Source organism: Numida meleagris, chromosome 8, assembly GCF_002078875.1.
Source record: "Numida meleagris isolate 19003 breed g44 Domestic line chromosome 8, NumMel1.0, whole genome shotgun sequence".
NCBI lineage: Eukaryota > Metazoa > Chordata > Aves > Galliformes > Numididae > Numida > Numida meleagris.
This window is the reverse complement of record NC_034416.1, coordinates 8,828,032-8,841,582: the sequence shown is the minus strand read 5'-3', so window position 1 is coordinate 8,841,582 and position 13,551 is coordinate 8,828,032. Positions and strand designations below refer to the sequence as shown.

At 36.6% G+C, this 13,551-nt stretch overlaps 1 protein-coding gene across 1 annotated transcript in view; it reads left to right on the top strand.

The window, feature by feature from the left end:
- LOC110403333 (connector enhancer of kinase suppressor of ras 2-like) overlaps window positions 1-10,510 on the top strand; it is a 169,898-nt gene extending 159,388 nt beyond the window's left edge. The window contains 5 exon segments of the mRNA XM_021406448.1: window positions 3,027-3,097; window positions 3,826-3,929; window positions 5,366-5,873; window positions 6,171-6,370; window positions 6,779-10,510. Coding sequence (XP_021262123.1) covers window positions 3,027-3,097; window positions 3,826-3,929; window positions 5,366-5,873; window positions 6,171-6,370; window positions 6,779-6,994 — 1,099 coding nt within the window. The 3' untranslated portion in view covers window positions 6,995-10,510.

The following is a 13,551-nucleotide window of genomic DNA, read 5'->3' as shown; positions in this document are numbered from 1 at the left end:
CCAGAATTATCTCAGTAAATTTAACTTAACTTCCTGCCATGCAGCTCTACTTTATCCCAAAGCAATGACAGCAGCGCCTGTTTGTAATCAACAGAATTAATTAAAACAAAGTCTGATTTATTTAAAAGTTGAGCTATTGAGACATAGTACAAAACTTACTCCTCTATTGATGTGACTTTTCCTGAGGCTTCCCATTCCCTCCATTTGATTTGCTAAGGTAAAGGCAATAAGAAAAAATAATTAACATGCTTGTTGTTTCCCTATAAGTTGTTACAATGTATGCACTTCAGTAAGATAGATATTGTATCTCATAGGGTTTATATATAATATTGAAGATAAAATGTTGGAGTAGAGTATCCTTGGGATATTCAGCACAGCTCCGCATGCATCACAGCTATTTTCTGTCCAGAAAGCAAACCCTACAGTTTGCTGACCGGTCTAGAATCAAACCTAGTGAAAAGTGCTGTTTAAGTTGTTCTCTACTTATTTTTGAGATGAATTGCAAAAGAAAAAAGTAAGAGTATTTTTTTTTGGAGGAAGAGGAGTCAAACTTTCTGCCTCTGGGGCCAAGATCTGTGGGGATGTACATGTAAAGCTGCTATACATGTACCTGCCAGAATATCTCTTGTCTTTTTGTGATTGCACGCAATTCAAAGTGCTATGAGGGAAGCAGCAATATAAACCAAACTAGACAAACTATCTCCTGTTTCTTCACTGTACTGCTTGACAGGTATAGCATATAGTCTTGCATTGCATGACCTTTGATTAAGCATGCAGTCATTTATCCCTTAGAGAGTCTGATTCTGACACACAGCTCCCCTTGCCTTCCTGAAACCTGACATTTGCCTGCAAGGCATTCAGTGCAAAGTTCTGAACCAAGTGGCTGAGTTTCAAGCTTTCCAGAGAGAACTTTTTTATAACCTTGGCTGCCTGTTTTCTTAATAAAAATGAAAGTATGCATTTGCTCATCAGGCAAATTCATCATGTTTACACAGCTTTCCTTTTGAATTGAGTTTGCATTTCCTTGGGGGCGGGGGGAAGGATGTGTTAACTGTAAGAAAAAGATCTGTAATCTCAGCACTTCTGTAACTCCTGATTAACCTCAAAAACATTCACTCAGGCTTTTTAAAAAAATACAAAACCTAAGATTGAAATTCTTTTTCTTTTGTTGGAAGAGAATTTATCATTTTAAACCAGTGAATGTCATCAGATATCTCTTTTCATTTTCTTGACAAAGAGCTAACTCTGAATTGTGGTAAATGAGGTAAGAATGTACTTGTAACTATTGCAAGGACCTTCTTGCCTTCTGGTAGGAAGAACAAATCTGGGCAGTCTTCAAGAAGGAAGAGTACCTTCTGCTAATTCCAGATTTGGACACCGAAGCCATATGAGTAAAGCAGATACTCTGTCTGATAAGAGAATCCATGTTATTTTGAAGGTTAATATTAACAATGAGCAGCAAATAACAATGAGCAACAAGATAAAACTGGCAAGAAATTTAAGCCAACATAAATTTCAGTGCACTGATGACCAAAAAGGCTGAACTTGGTTTGAGTCTGATGGTGGTAGCACCCTGGTTTATCGTCGGTGCTTAAGCAGAACCTTAGTTAAAGTATCTGAGGCATACTGCTTAATTGTCAAGGGCATATGGTAAAGTATGACTACAGCTGTTATTCTCCAATGCTAATGAGTTTAGAAATTCAGGAATAACTGTTGAAAAAATAGCAAATACAAATGTTTAATAATGAGCAAAAGTATGATGTCATTTCAATTACTGCTATAAATATCATGCCTTTAAAATGAAGCAAATGTCAAGTGATCAGCACGCCCTTTCTTGAATGAAATTATTCTGGTGAGCACTGCAGAAAATCAGCTTTTCAGTAAACCTGTTAATCCATTTGAAATTTACTTCCTTCATGATAAAGATGAGGTATGCATGCTGATGCAAGCAATGTCTCTGTTAGCAGTTCTAAGCATGTAGCTGATATGTGTGAAAAATAATCATAATTTTTACTTCCAATTTGGGGGATTCTGTTTCAATATGGAAAGGCAAAGCAATGCTATTGTACAATTCTTTGTATTTTCATACTTTTACAGTTGAATTAATCATTATAACAATTATCTGTAAAAAGTAAATGTTGTTATCCTCTTTGGATACTTACGTAAGTCGTAAGATATGTAGAATGATTTGCTGAATGCCATACAGTGAGTCAGTTTTCTATCCAGTATTACAGATGAAGACCATTGCTCTGAGCAACTGCAGAGCATTGCTTAGACCAGTAGATGACTACATGCTGAATTGTATTCTATTTTTAGTGGAGTATGCTCTTCCTTCATTTTCTGTCTCCTTGCTGCTATCTTTCATATTCTATGTCATTAGAAAAGTAATGCATTCATGAATGCCCTCAGAAGCTTTTTTTGTTCTAATTACACTTAATAGGTTTCTTGTTTCAGTCTGCAAAAAATGGTCCTTATTGTAGAGTACAAATTGTTTACTAATATCTTTCTTGAGAAGTCTTTGAAAGGTTTTTTTGTTGTGATATGATTCATCAACCAAGAAAGTAATTATTAACAAAATGTGCATTGCATTGTCAAAAACAAAACAGAGCTGCTTCTAGAAAACACATTCAATATGCTACAAAATTAATGACATAATATTTGGCCGCTGAGGAAGGGAGTATTTAAGAATATAACTCAGGTACATGTTTTCATGCGGGTATTATCATCATTCTAGTTTGTTTTGTAGTCTTTTGGTAGCATTTTCAGGAAAGTTCTTGAGGTAGTGATCAAAATAAATACAGTGTGCTCCTGTGCAATAAATGCAATGTGAACTGGAACAACCTTCAGTTACCTAAAATTATTAACTACTGAATTTATCTGAATCATGATTTTAACAGTCTGAACAGTGTTCAGTGTAGGGACTAACTGTTGTTTCTGTCTTTTATACATGATAGGAATCTGTACACCATCATGCACACTAGATGCTGCTTTTAAGTATCCCTCTTCATTTTCTATTATTCTTTTAGATGGATGAATCGTCTGGGTCTCGCAGCAATTGGTTACACACCCGATGACAAGGATATTCATCCTGATGAAGGTAATGTTTCAGAGATTATAAGTAGGAGGAGAGCAGAGTGTACACCTGTTCATTATTTGAATGAAGTTGGGGATGTCATAACTGACTTCTTTATTAACATGTGTGCTATGTATTTTAAAATATAAATTATCATAAGAAAATATAGCCTTGAAGAATTATTTTTATTAGTACCAGCAAATAAAATAAAATCCAGAATAATAATTTTAAGAAATATCTTAGACAAATGATAAACACAATGCGAAGTCCAGGCTGCATTATGATCTCCCAGAGCAGAGCCATCAGCTATGCTCATCACCCTACAGCAAGTGAAGACATCACAGTTACAGGTCGAGACGTGCTTTAGATCCATTCTTCATCTTCTGAGCCTTGCCTTTTTTGTCATGACCTATTAGGTGAACACAGTTCAAGTAAATGTTTAGGCTCAGTTCTACTTTGGCTTCTAGAAGGAAGTTTCCTTTAGAAACTCTGACCAGAAGCTGTTGTTCATTGTACAGTGGTTAGGTGCCTAATGTGCTTTCTGTAACACTATCCTCAATCATTTGAAGGTTCTTCTTTGTACCTGTGTATCTTAAATACCAGCCGTTTTTGCAAGGTCTGCTCCTTAGTGGCTGCCAAGTGACCTAGGTGACTGCGAAATGTTTGCCCTTGCAAGCTAATGATATTTTGAAACTGTCAGAATAGCTTTCTTGTGGAAAAATACATCACTGAAACCTGGAATGCTTTGTTAGCAGACTACTGGAGTGAAAGTGACCAGGATGATGTTGATGGCTCTTTAACCCTGAAGCAGGAAGGCTCCTCAACACTGTGTGACACCTATCACCGAACACCCTCAGTGAGTTATAAATACTGACATTAGGTCACCACAAAATATGTGCCTTGATTTGCATTTTGCTTTGTTTAGAATATTAATTATTATTAAGGTGGCACAAAGATGGATCTCATTGTAAGACTTAAATTAGTGCTGTTCCTCATGAGCTATGAACTGAATGTTTCCAGAACAAGTCAACTACAAAGTAAGGAGAGGTAAATGTCCCCTTACACAGATATGCCACCAGACTGTGTGTACTACATTTTTTGTACTATTTGGGAAATTACATCTAATACCAACAAAATATTAAAATGCTGTCTTCACTGCAGAATGTGAAAACAATGCGATGAATGGGACAGTTTGCATTAGCTGAGACTGTTTTTCAAATGAGTGTTGGACCCTGGATATTATTGGATGTTAGAGATTAAGACCAGATCATATTCATTTCATAATTATGTTTTAGTACAAACATTCCTTTTTAAAAATGAATTTCTAGAGGTAAGGCTTTTTGTTGTCTGTTTTTCACCAGACGGAGCATTGCATACAATACGATAGCAGTGACAGTATTTTCTGTCAGTGTCATAAGATACTAAGTAGAAGACAAAAATAATTCTAGTATATTGTGTGGGGAGAGGTTTTGATACAATAGAGAAAAAATGTTTTGTATACAAACAGGTTCTAGTAGCAAATAAGAACATTTCTAACATATAGAACATGCTGTGATATTTAATCTGTTTCTAAGCAGATAGGACTGTTCTCTATTTTTCTTTCAGATTTTTCTTCAGCGTGAATGACACGATCCTCACACAACCAGAACCAAAGAAAGAGTGACTGAGGCAACAGCATCACATGGGTGAAGTTCAGACTGATATTCACCCATGTGATGCTGTTTTATCAACTGAGACACAGGTTAAGCCTCTCCCTTTCTGTTTTTTCACTTTTTTGCCTCTTTGTTTTTGAATTAAAATGATACACAGACCCAGCAGAATTAAAATGATTTGATATGTTTAGCAGTCCCCCCCAAATTCAAAAATCTTCCTGGGTGCTGAAGTTTTTTTGTTGTTTTTCTTTTCTTGTTTGGCTGGATATTTATCCTCTAAAAATAAGAAAGAAAATCCAATTATAGTTTCTTTTGGGGGCTCTCATGTCTTCACAGCACACTGCTGGACTGAGCATAAACTGGACAGGTCTTCAGAAAACCTTCGTTTTCCAGCAGTTCTTTCCAGCAGTAGTTGCTAACGGGCAGAGAATGTGCAAAACAAGAATAGGGAGTGGTTAAAACATAGCACTCGCATAAAAGATTTCACTGCTAGTTATGTTCTATTCACAAAGGTTCATATCATGACATATCAAAACACACACATAAGCCCATTTTATTAGTATGTACCATGTAATCTTGTAATTTTCTTGGGTCTATTCAAAACCTTGTCTTAAAGTCAGATCTTTTTGTTTCTTTTCAGGTGACTTCGTCAAGTCCATTCCCTGAAGCCAAACATGGACGACACTTTTCAAGTGAATCAACATATTCTCATTCTTCTGCTGAAGATTCTCGACAAGATGTAGCAGGAAGCACACATTCATCAGGATGCAGACCTCCCTACCGAGAAAGACGCTCATGGCAGGATCTGATAGAGACTCCATTAACCAGTTCAGGGCTCCATTTTCTCCAGACTGTTCCTCCTGATCCAGAATACGTGAGTGGTCAGCCTGGAATGTCACCAGAAAGACGAAGACAAGCAACATTGCCAGTACAAAGACGTCATAATTATGAACAGGATGGGCCTTTCCCTTTAGTGGAATGTCAGAGAGGACATAGCTCTCATAGCAGGCCACAGAAGCAACGTAGTCAAAGCCTTCCACGAAATAGAGATGTCAGGGGTAAGGGCCGTGTGAAGTCCATAGAAGGAACAGAGGACAACCTGGAAGAGAAAACTCCTATTAGAAGGCATAATAGTTTTTGTGCAGAAGGTAAGCTTTTAAAGATTCTCTGATCCTCCTTACTGCTTTGAAAGAGCAATATTTCCATTATTCTCAGCCAAGTTTTTGTCCATCAAGATTTGATTTTGACAAATTCATCAAGAACTACACAGGACTTTGCATTTAAAACACTCGAATGTAGCGTTTAATGATATAGCTTTGTGGCTTTTCAGAATGAAAACGGGAAGACTGTGTCAGGTTATTTTACACACTCATTTGCAGTATTTTTTTTAATTGACTTCAGCTGAATTGCTGTGGTTGTTCTTAGTTTTCTTTATTTTCTTTCAGAAAGCATAAAAGAAACTGGAGAAAATTTAGATGGCCTGCAAGAGCTGTATAAGTCTCTGGAACAAGCTAGTTTGTCAGCTTTTGGAGAGCAGCGCCCTTCTACCAAGCAGGAGTTCCGCAAGTCTTTTGTAAAGCGATGTAATGATCCAGTTATCAATGAAAAGCTTCACCACATCAGAGTACTCAAGAGCACTTTAAAAGTAAGGCTTTATCATTGATTTTGTATATGAGAAATTTGAACTTGTGGAAGTGTAATCTCCCAGTGTTTTCCCCCAGATATAGGGTGTTTCTTTGCCGCTTTAGAATTAAGTTTCAAAGAAACTAACAGTACTTGAAAGCAATTATGTTCTAGTCTCAAATCAAAGCAAAAGCCAAAACCAACCAGCAAAACATTACTTGGCACTCTTTGTAGGCACGTTGTAGAAAGTGCCAGGACATCAGCTGTCAAATAGCTTAAGCTGTAATAGTTCCTGAATATAGGTAAAAAATTCAAGTGTCCATAGTAGTCTCTCTAGCACCTTCCATTAAAATGAGAGAAGAAATAAAATTCCAAAATACAAAGTGTGGGATACATTTCATTTTGACATGTACTGTGTCTTTCTGGATAGGCAAAGGAAGGGGACCTCACAGTTATCAACAGCCTTCTGGATGATCCCAACTTAACATCAAAGAAGTTTAAAGATTGGAAACTAAAGAACTATGAGTTTTTCCTGGACATTTGTGAGTACAGTGCTGCTCTGAAATCTCAAAATGGAGCCTCTGAACTTGCAACCTCAGCACCAATGCTGACCCATACACATTCATTCATTGAAACTCATGTCTGACAGGACTCGTAGCATGAATAATTGCTGGGTGCCATGAAAAATCAGTACGACAAACACTGTAATATTTATAAATAATGTGCTCAGCAGTACTGTAAATAAGTTGGATAAGAGAATAGTGCCACAGGATGCCTACTACATTGCATGATAAGACAATAATATTCTTTATTATTTTTTTTGTTTGCTATTATCAACTGATGTCCGTATCAAGCTCTGCATTAGAAAGAAGCAGTGCAGAAGTGTAACTGAAAACAAACACCAGTATATTTAAAGTACTGTACTAAAACCAAGCTTCTAGTATGAGCTCCTGCAACCATTTTATATATTTAGGTATATTTAAATATATCTATGTATATAAAATGTAACACGATAGTTTATATTTACTTTTTAACTGCTCTACAGTTCACATTTTCATGTTTTTCTTGAGAAAAATATAAAATGAAAACATAAAGACATTGGACACTCTTAGAGATGAACGATTATTTTTGCTACATTTCCAAGTAGTGACCATCCTTGCAAATAAAAGGACAGATTTATCAAAATATAAACTCAATCCCTATAGTGTGCCTTAACATGTACACTGTACATCTAGCAAATAGATCCCAATCTGGCCCTATGGGCATACAGTATATGCCATTTAGATACTGTGTTTGTAAAATACTGTGCCTGCCTTTAAAATGAATGAATATAAGTGTGTAGGTGTGGCACAGAAGTTAAGATATGAGTAGAACAATGTTGGTTGTTCACTAATGCTGCAACTTACGCTGCTTTTAACATAATTTGAAATATTTCATGGTGAAAGAAAAACATCTGCACTGAATATGGCACATTCTGCAGGTTTTCATAGTTTCTTCACTGTGAATTTAAGTGACACATGCCTGTGTGTCACATAATTCAAAAAAGCTCTGATGCTTTAAGGATAAGCATTAAATAATGAAAAAAAAAAAACCTGAACTAATCAATTAAATTCTGTAATAGACTGACATCTAAAGCTGAGTAAATTATTCAAAATTATAATAATGTCTGGCAATAATTTTTAACTGTTAGTAGTACATCAGCAAGTGGGTGAAGTTATTCATTACATCACTAGAAAACCAATCTGTACTGATTGGTTTTGAAAAGACACACAGGTTACATCATGTATTTCACTTCCTTGCCTGGATGAGAATGAATTAGATTTTGGAGAAAATACTTGCATTCTTGGAAAAAAAAGGATTGCTCTGAATGTTACTGAACATGTTTCCAACACACATTCACAGTTTTCTTTGACTATTCTTACTAGAATATTTCAAGAAAGCAGGACAAAGGAAGTGTGAATTCAGTTGAGATCATTTTACTTAAACACAGATATTCGCTGATATTTTTCCACTATATAAACCTAATTGTCTCTCATATACCAAGAACTGTAAAATTCATACTATTCAATATAATATGGGGAAAAATGTTATCTCAAAGAGGTCCTAGTACCCAGAAAGAGATTTACGTATTCACAAAGCCAGAACTGGGTAGAGGTATTCTGTTTGTTTAGGACAGTGTCCACCAAGGAGCTGTGGCAAATTAACAGGACACAGGGAGAAAAACTCGTGGGTCAAAATAAAGACAGAGATCACTTAGCAATTACCATCATAGACTGAGCTTATGGAAAACTACTTAAATTAATTGTTCATTAAAAATAGAGGAAGATAATGAGCAACAAAGACAAAACTAAAACCACCTACCCCTACACTGCCCCCCATCTACCCAGGCTCAACTTCACTCCTTTCCTGCCTCTTCTGTCTCCCCCCACTCCTTTCCTTGGGATGCAGTCCTTCAGGAGCATGCTGTTCCTGCTTGCGTCCCCCTGGGCTCCTCTGTGGGCTGCCTGCAGGCTGCAGTCTCCATCAGGGCACATCCACCCGCTGCTCCCAGTGCTCCTCCACAGGCTGCAGAGGAATCTTTGCTCTGGTGCCTGAGAACATCCCCCCGCTCTTCCTCCTCTGGTCTTGGTACCTGCAGATTTGCCTCTTTGATTTTTCTCACTCTCTCGTAAGTGATGCATGGTATTTTTTATCCTGTCTTAAATATGTTACCTGCTTTGCTGATGGTTCAGCTTTGGCCAGTGGCAGGGCCATTTCTGAGGTGGCCAGAAAGGGTTGTGTCCGACTTGAGGACAGCCCCTTGCTCTGTTCTCACGAAGCCACTCTTGCAGCCTCTCTGCTACCAAAACCTTGTCCTGTCAACCCAATACAGCCCTGAAAAAACACAACTCAGATTTGATTTTTATTCTCATTTGCACTAGCATTTATTTGAACCACAGTGGGTACGGTGATTAAACAAATAGTCTATAATAGTATGAGATGTTATTAGTAGGGATCTGTTACTTGACAGCTGTTCTCATCTCAGAAGCAGAGTCACAACATCATTGCAGCAAATACATTTGGATAGAACATACAACATGAAGGCATATTTGACATGCTTTAGCAAATTAACTATAGACCTAAGAGTCACTGAAGACAATGGCTCCTTAAATGCATACAGCAGGGTGGAGCAGGATCACGTCGTACATACCTTACTGAATATTAAGCATACACTGAAGGGTCTAACACCTGAGGTCATAAAAAACATACAGGAAATAGAGAACAACAATTTGTCATAAAAATTGGAGTTGCGGTATTTATGCAAAATGTAAAACAGTTTAAACGTATTTACTATGTGAACACTATAGTTACTGAACAACGGAATAGCAAAAGCATTAATAGAGGGAATTTGCCTAACTTTTTTCATAGCAGATCTCTGAAAGATATATTTCACTATTTTTAATGCCATCCTTCGTATAAAATGGAATAAATATTAAGCAGTGATGCAAAGAAATGCCTAAATTATACAAATCATTTATAAACCAATTCATACTTTATGTGTAAGCAGTGATAGATGGTCACCAAATTAAGTGCATCAAATTTTCTATATTCATAAGCAAATATAAAGTTTGTAAGATTTAAGTAATATTGCTTGTATTTTATAGCAAGCAAAATCTACTTTTAAATTAAGCAACACGAACATTTTGCTCTTTCACAAAGGCTAGCTGGCAAGAATTTTTACATACTTTTTGCATGTATACTCAACTCCATACTGAAGTCCTTCCTTCCCCATGACTAGTTTTTCCTTTCTGCATCTAGGCACTAATCCAGCTAACCTGCAGAAATTAATGCACAAAGTCACCATAGAGCAATTGTTTGGAATTTCATGATCTTTGAAATAACTTGAATGAAAGAGCAATAAAGATATTGTATTTAAAATTCATGTACCAAATCAAAATAAGTCAAATTCTCCTGGACCAATAAGTACTCTAACTCTGTACAACGCAGCTGAACTATTAAGGTAGCCTTGATGACATATTGTTTTTAAATTAGGAAAAAAATAATGTTTGCTGTTGAGTTCTTCAAGGGAAATAATCAGCATCAGTGGAGTACATTTATTAGCGTAATAGATCTTCTGCCTGCCTGCTTAGACAAAAACTGGTTCCTACCATATATAACTACATGAAGAGGTTGTTTGGATGTGTATTTATCCAGATTTTATTAAAGTTAGCCAACTGAGTGTCTTCAGCCAGAATTCCTGCCTGTTAGACATACTTTTCTTAGCTGCAGGAAAAATGTCCCTCAATCATCACTCTCTGACTTCACAAGCTTAGTCTTTTTGTTTTTAACATACGTTTCTATATAGCTGAATTAATGCTCCCACTAAACTACTGATTCCCCTTCTTTTTAGTATACTGTTCTGTATCCACTGAATTCTTTGTTTGCTGAAAACTATCTTAGAAGCCATCTCAGTAGCACTTACTGGGAATACTGGGGCTTTTTTCTTGTTTTCATAGATTTTAGGAGAAAATGTTCCTGAATTTAGTCTTGTTAATATCAACAAGAAGTAATCAAAGGAGGAGGAGGTTCTCATCAGTCTGTGTCCCCAAATTCTTTGCTAGAAATAAAGTTGTGAAAATACTGGCTCCGTACTCGAAGGCAGGACAGGTAGGATTCTATTTGTCCTCACAGAAATCAACCTGTGTTGTATTGTGCAGGGAATCTGTATCCTCCCCCCCCCAAAAAAGCCAGTTGCTTCACTTCACTGGCAAAAACCATCGTACTGCATCTTCTCCTTTCTCAGACACATCGTGTGCACTTCTTGCTCTGCTTTACATTTTAGTGCTATAAGGAGAGACTGATCAATTACTACTAAAAGGTATTGGAGGATGTGATTTGATGTCTTTTCCAAGCCGGGAATTCTGAATATGATTAGTCAATCCATATTCATCCAGCCTGCTATCTTTTGAGCTAGGAATGTGCTGCACTACTTGCTTTTTTTCCAAGGAAAAATAAAGTGTTGCAGAGAATTGCTAGATGTACATCTTGCTAAATTCTTACTGTCGTCAGCAATTACAGCTTTCCAGACCAAAATAATTATTCTTCAATTCAAAGTTTTTAGTGAAGGATTGCAAAGGTACCTTTGAAGAGGTTACTTCACTGACATGCTGAGAATTGCTCAAAAAAAATCTGTTCATAGTACACACAAGTTCCTGTAGTATATTGTTAAAGTAATGTGGCAGTTTGGTTTCATAATGGATTGTTTATTTCTGCTTAATTTTCAAAATAGGGAAATCAAAGAGAAGGGCATAACTTGCTCCAAAAGTAATGCCTCCTATTTATTTCCATGGAAAAGACAACAGATATCAAAGAGAACAATAAAACTATTTGATAGAGGAAATTCTCAGCTACAAAACACTATTTTTCAACATAGTCACCACCATTAGCTGATTCATGCAGATGAGCTGGTCAAGACGCTCTTCATTTTGTGGTATGACAGCTGTGCATGGATGTCCAGAATGGGGCTTGTCTCTCACATTGATGTCACCACTGCTGAAATGCACCACCCAGTGCCTCACAGTGCTCACATCCACTGTTTGGTCTCCAGAACGTTCAGCAAGTGTCAATGAATGTCAGCGGGTGCAATTCTTTCTGCATGGAGGAATTCAATTCCACACCTTTGCTTCATACACACTTCCACATCAGGCGTCATTTTTTCAGACTGCCCCTCTGCTGCCATCTGTCACACAGCAACAAAATGGAACAGAATATTGGTAGTAAGGTTCAACTTCTACTGCCATCCCACCAACATCTGCCTCTGGCATTGTGGGCCTGCATAATGAAGTGGGAGGCATTACTTTCAGAGCAGCCCTTGTAGTAATGCTTTTGTCTGTAGGGTAAACGTGTAGAAGACTGCACATACCACAGGCCTTAGACCACCGAGCTTATAATCTCCTTAGGGATAATAAGCACTCTTCCCTGTTGCCAAATGATGTTTATTGATAATTATTTACAAAAATTGTTAATAACGTGACAGACTCAAGATGCAATATTATCTAATTAATTTATATTAAGTAATAACAAGTTCCTTTTTTCCTTCTAGAATGTTTCCCTCATTAAAGCTAAGGTTTGGAGCAGCTTTTTCAGGCAGGCTGCTCTTGGGACAGGTTCCCCATCTCCTCCTATTTACACTGTGTGGCTGTGGCTCTCACTGGCTATTAACTCAACATGCATCTGAAAATCAAACCTGAGACATATTATCAGCTGTTTAATGGAAAATATATTGTTGTTTTAAGTGAAAACAAGTAAGTTGTACTTTCTTACTTGAGTTTACAATATTTATTTACTCCTATTATGTATAAGCATAGTATTTTATTTCTGAACAGCTCCATTCACTATGTGTAGGCAGGTGACTATTCTTGGTATTATTCTTGATATAGTACATGAAAAACCATTTGTTTAAGATTAATTTCTGTGCTTTACAGCTTATACCATAGTTGCACACTTAGACTGAGGACTATGAAGAATATTGTTTAAGCTTTTAGCAGACTTTCAGTTTTGGGTTTTTTTTGTTTTGTTTGTTTGTTTGTTGGGTTTGTTTGTTTTGTGATAGCTGATATTCTACTGGGACCTAGTGTTAATAAAAGTATAAACAATTTTCAGGTGGATACTGCCCATCATTGTCTTCAAGAATCATATTCATTCTTAATGCAGGCCAGACAAATATAGTGTGTTTATTTTTATCACACACATACAAGGGTTAACGTGACAATTAGGGATTTTGCTGTATGCATTGATGCCACTGTATGAGCAGTATTTGAGAGAAAGCAATGTTGAAGAAATTAAAAAATATGTCAACAAATTTATGTTTGACCAGAAAGGTCCACTAACTTCTGTCCTCACATTTCTAGAATATTACTCATTCTCAGGCATTGGTGAGGGTATCAATACAGATCTTTTTACTAACTGTAAATGTATCTGTCTGAATGCTGCAGTTTAAATAAGGATGCCACATTATACATATTAACTCTATTGCTTTTTTTTCACTAGCAACCACGAAGCAAATGTCTTAACAATTATTCTTCTTCACTGGCCAAAATAACAGCAAAGGCCTCGTTACTAGTTAAGACTTCTGTTTTACTGAGAAACAAGGTTTTCAACTTAAAAATCTGAAATGGAAACAGGTTAGAATATAGGAGAAATGCACTAGTATTAATAAACTTT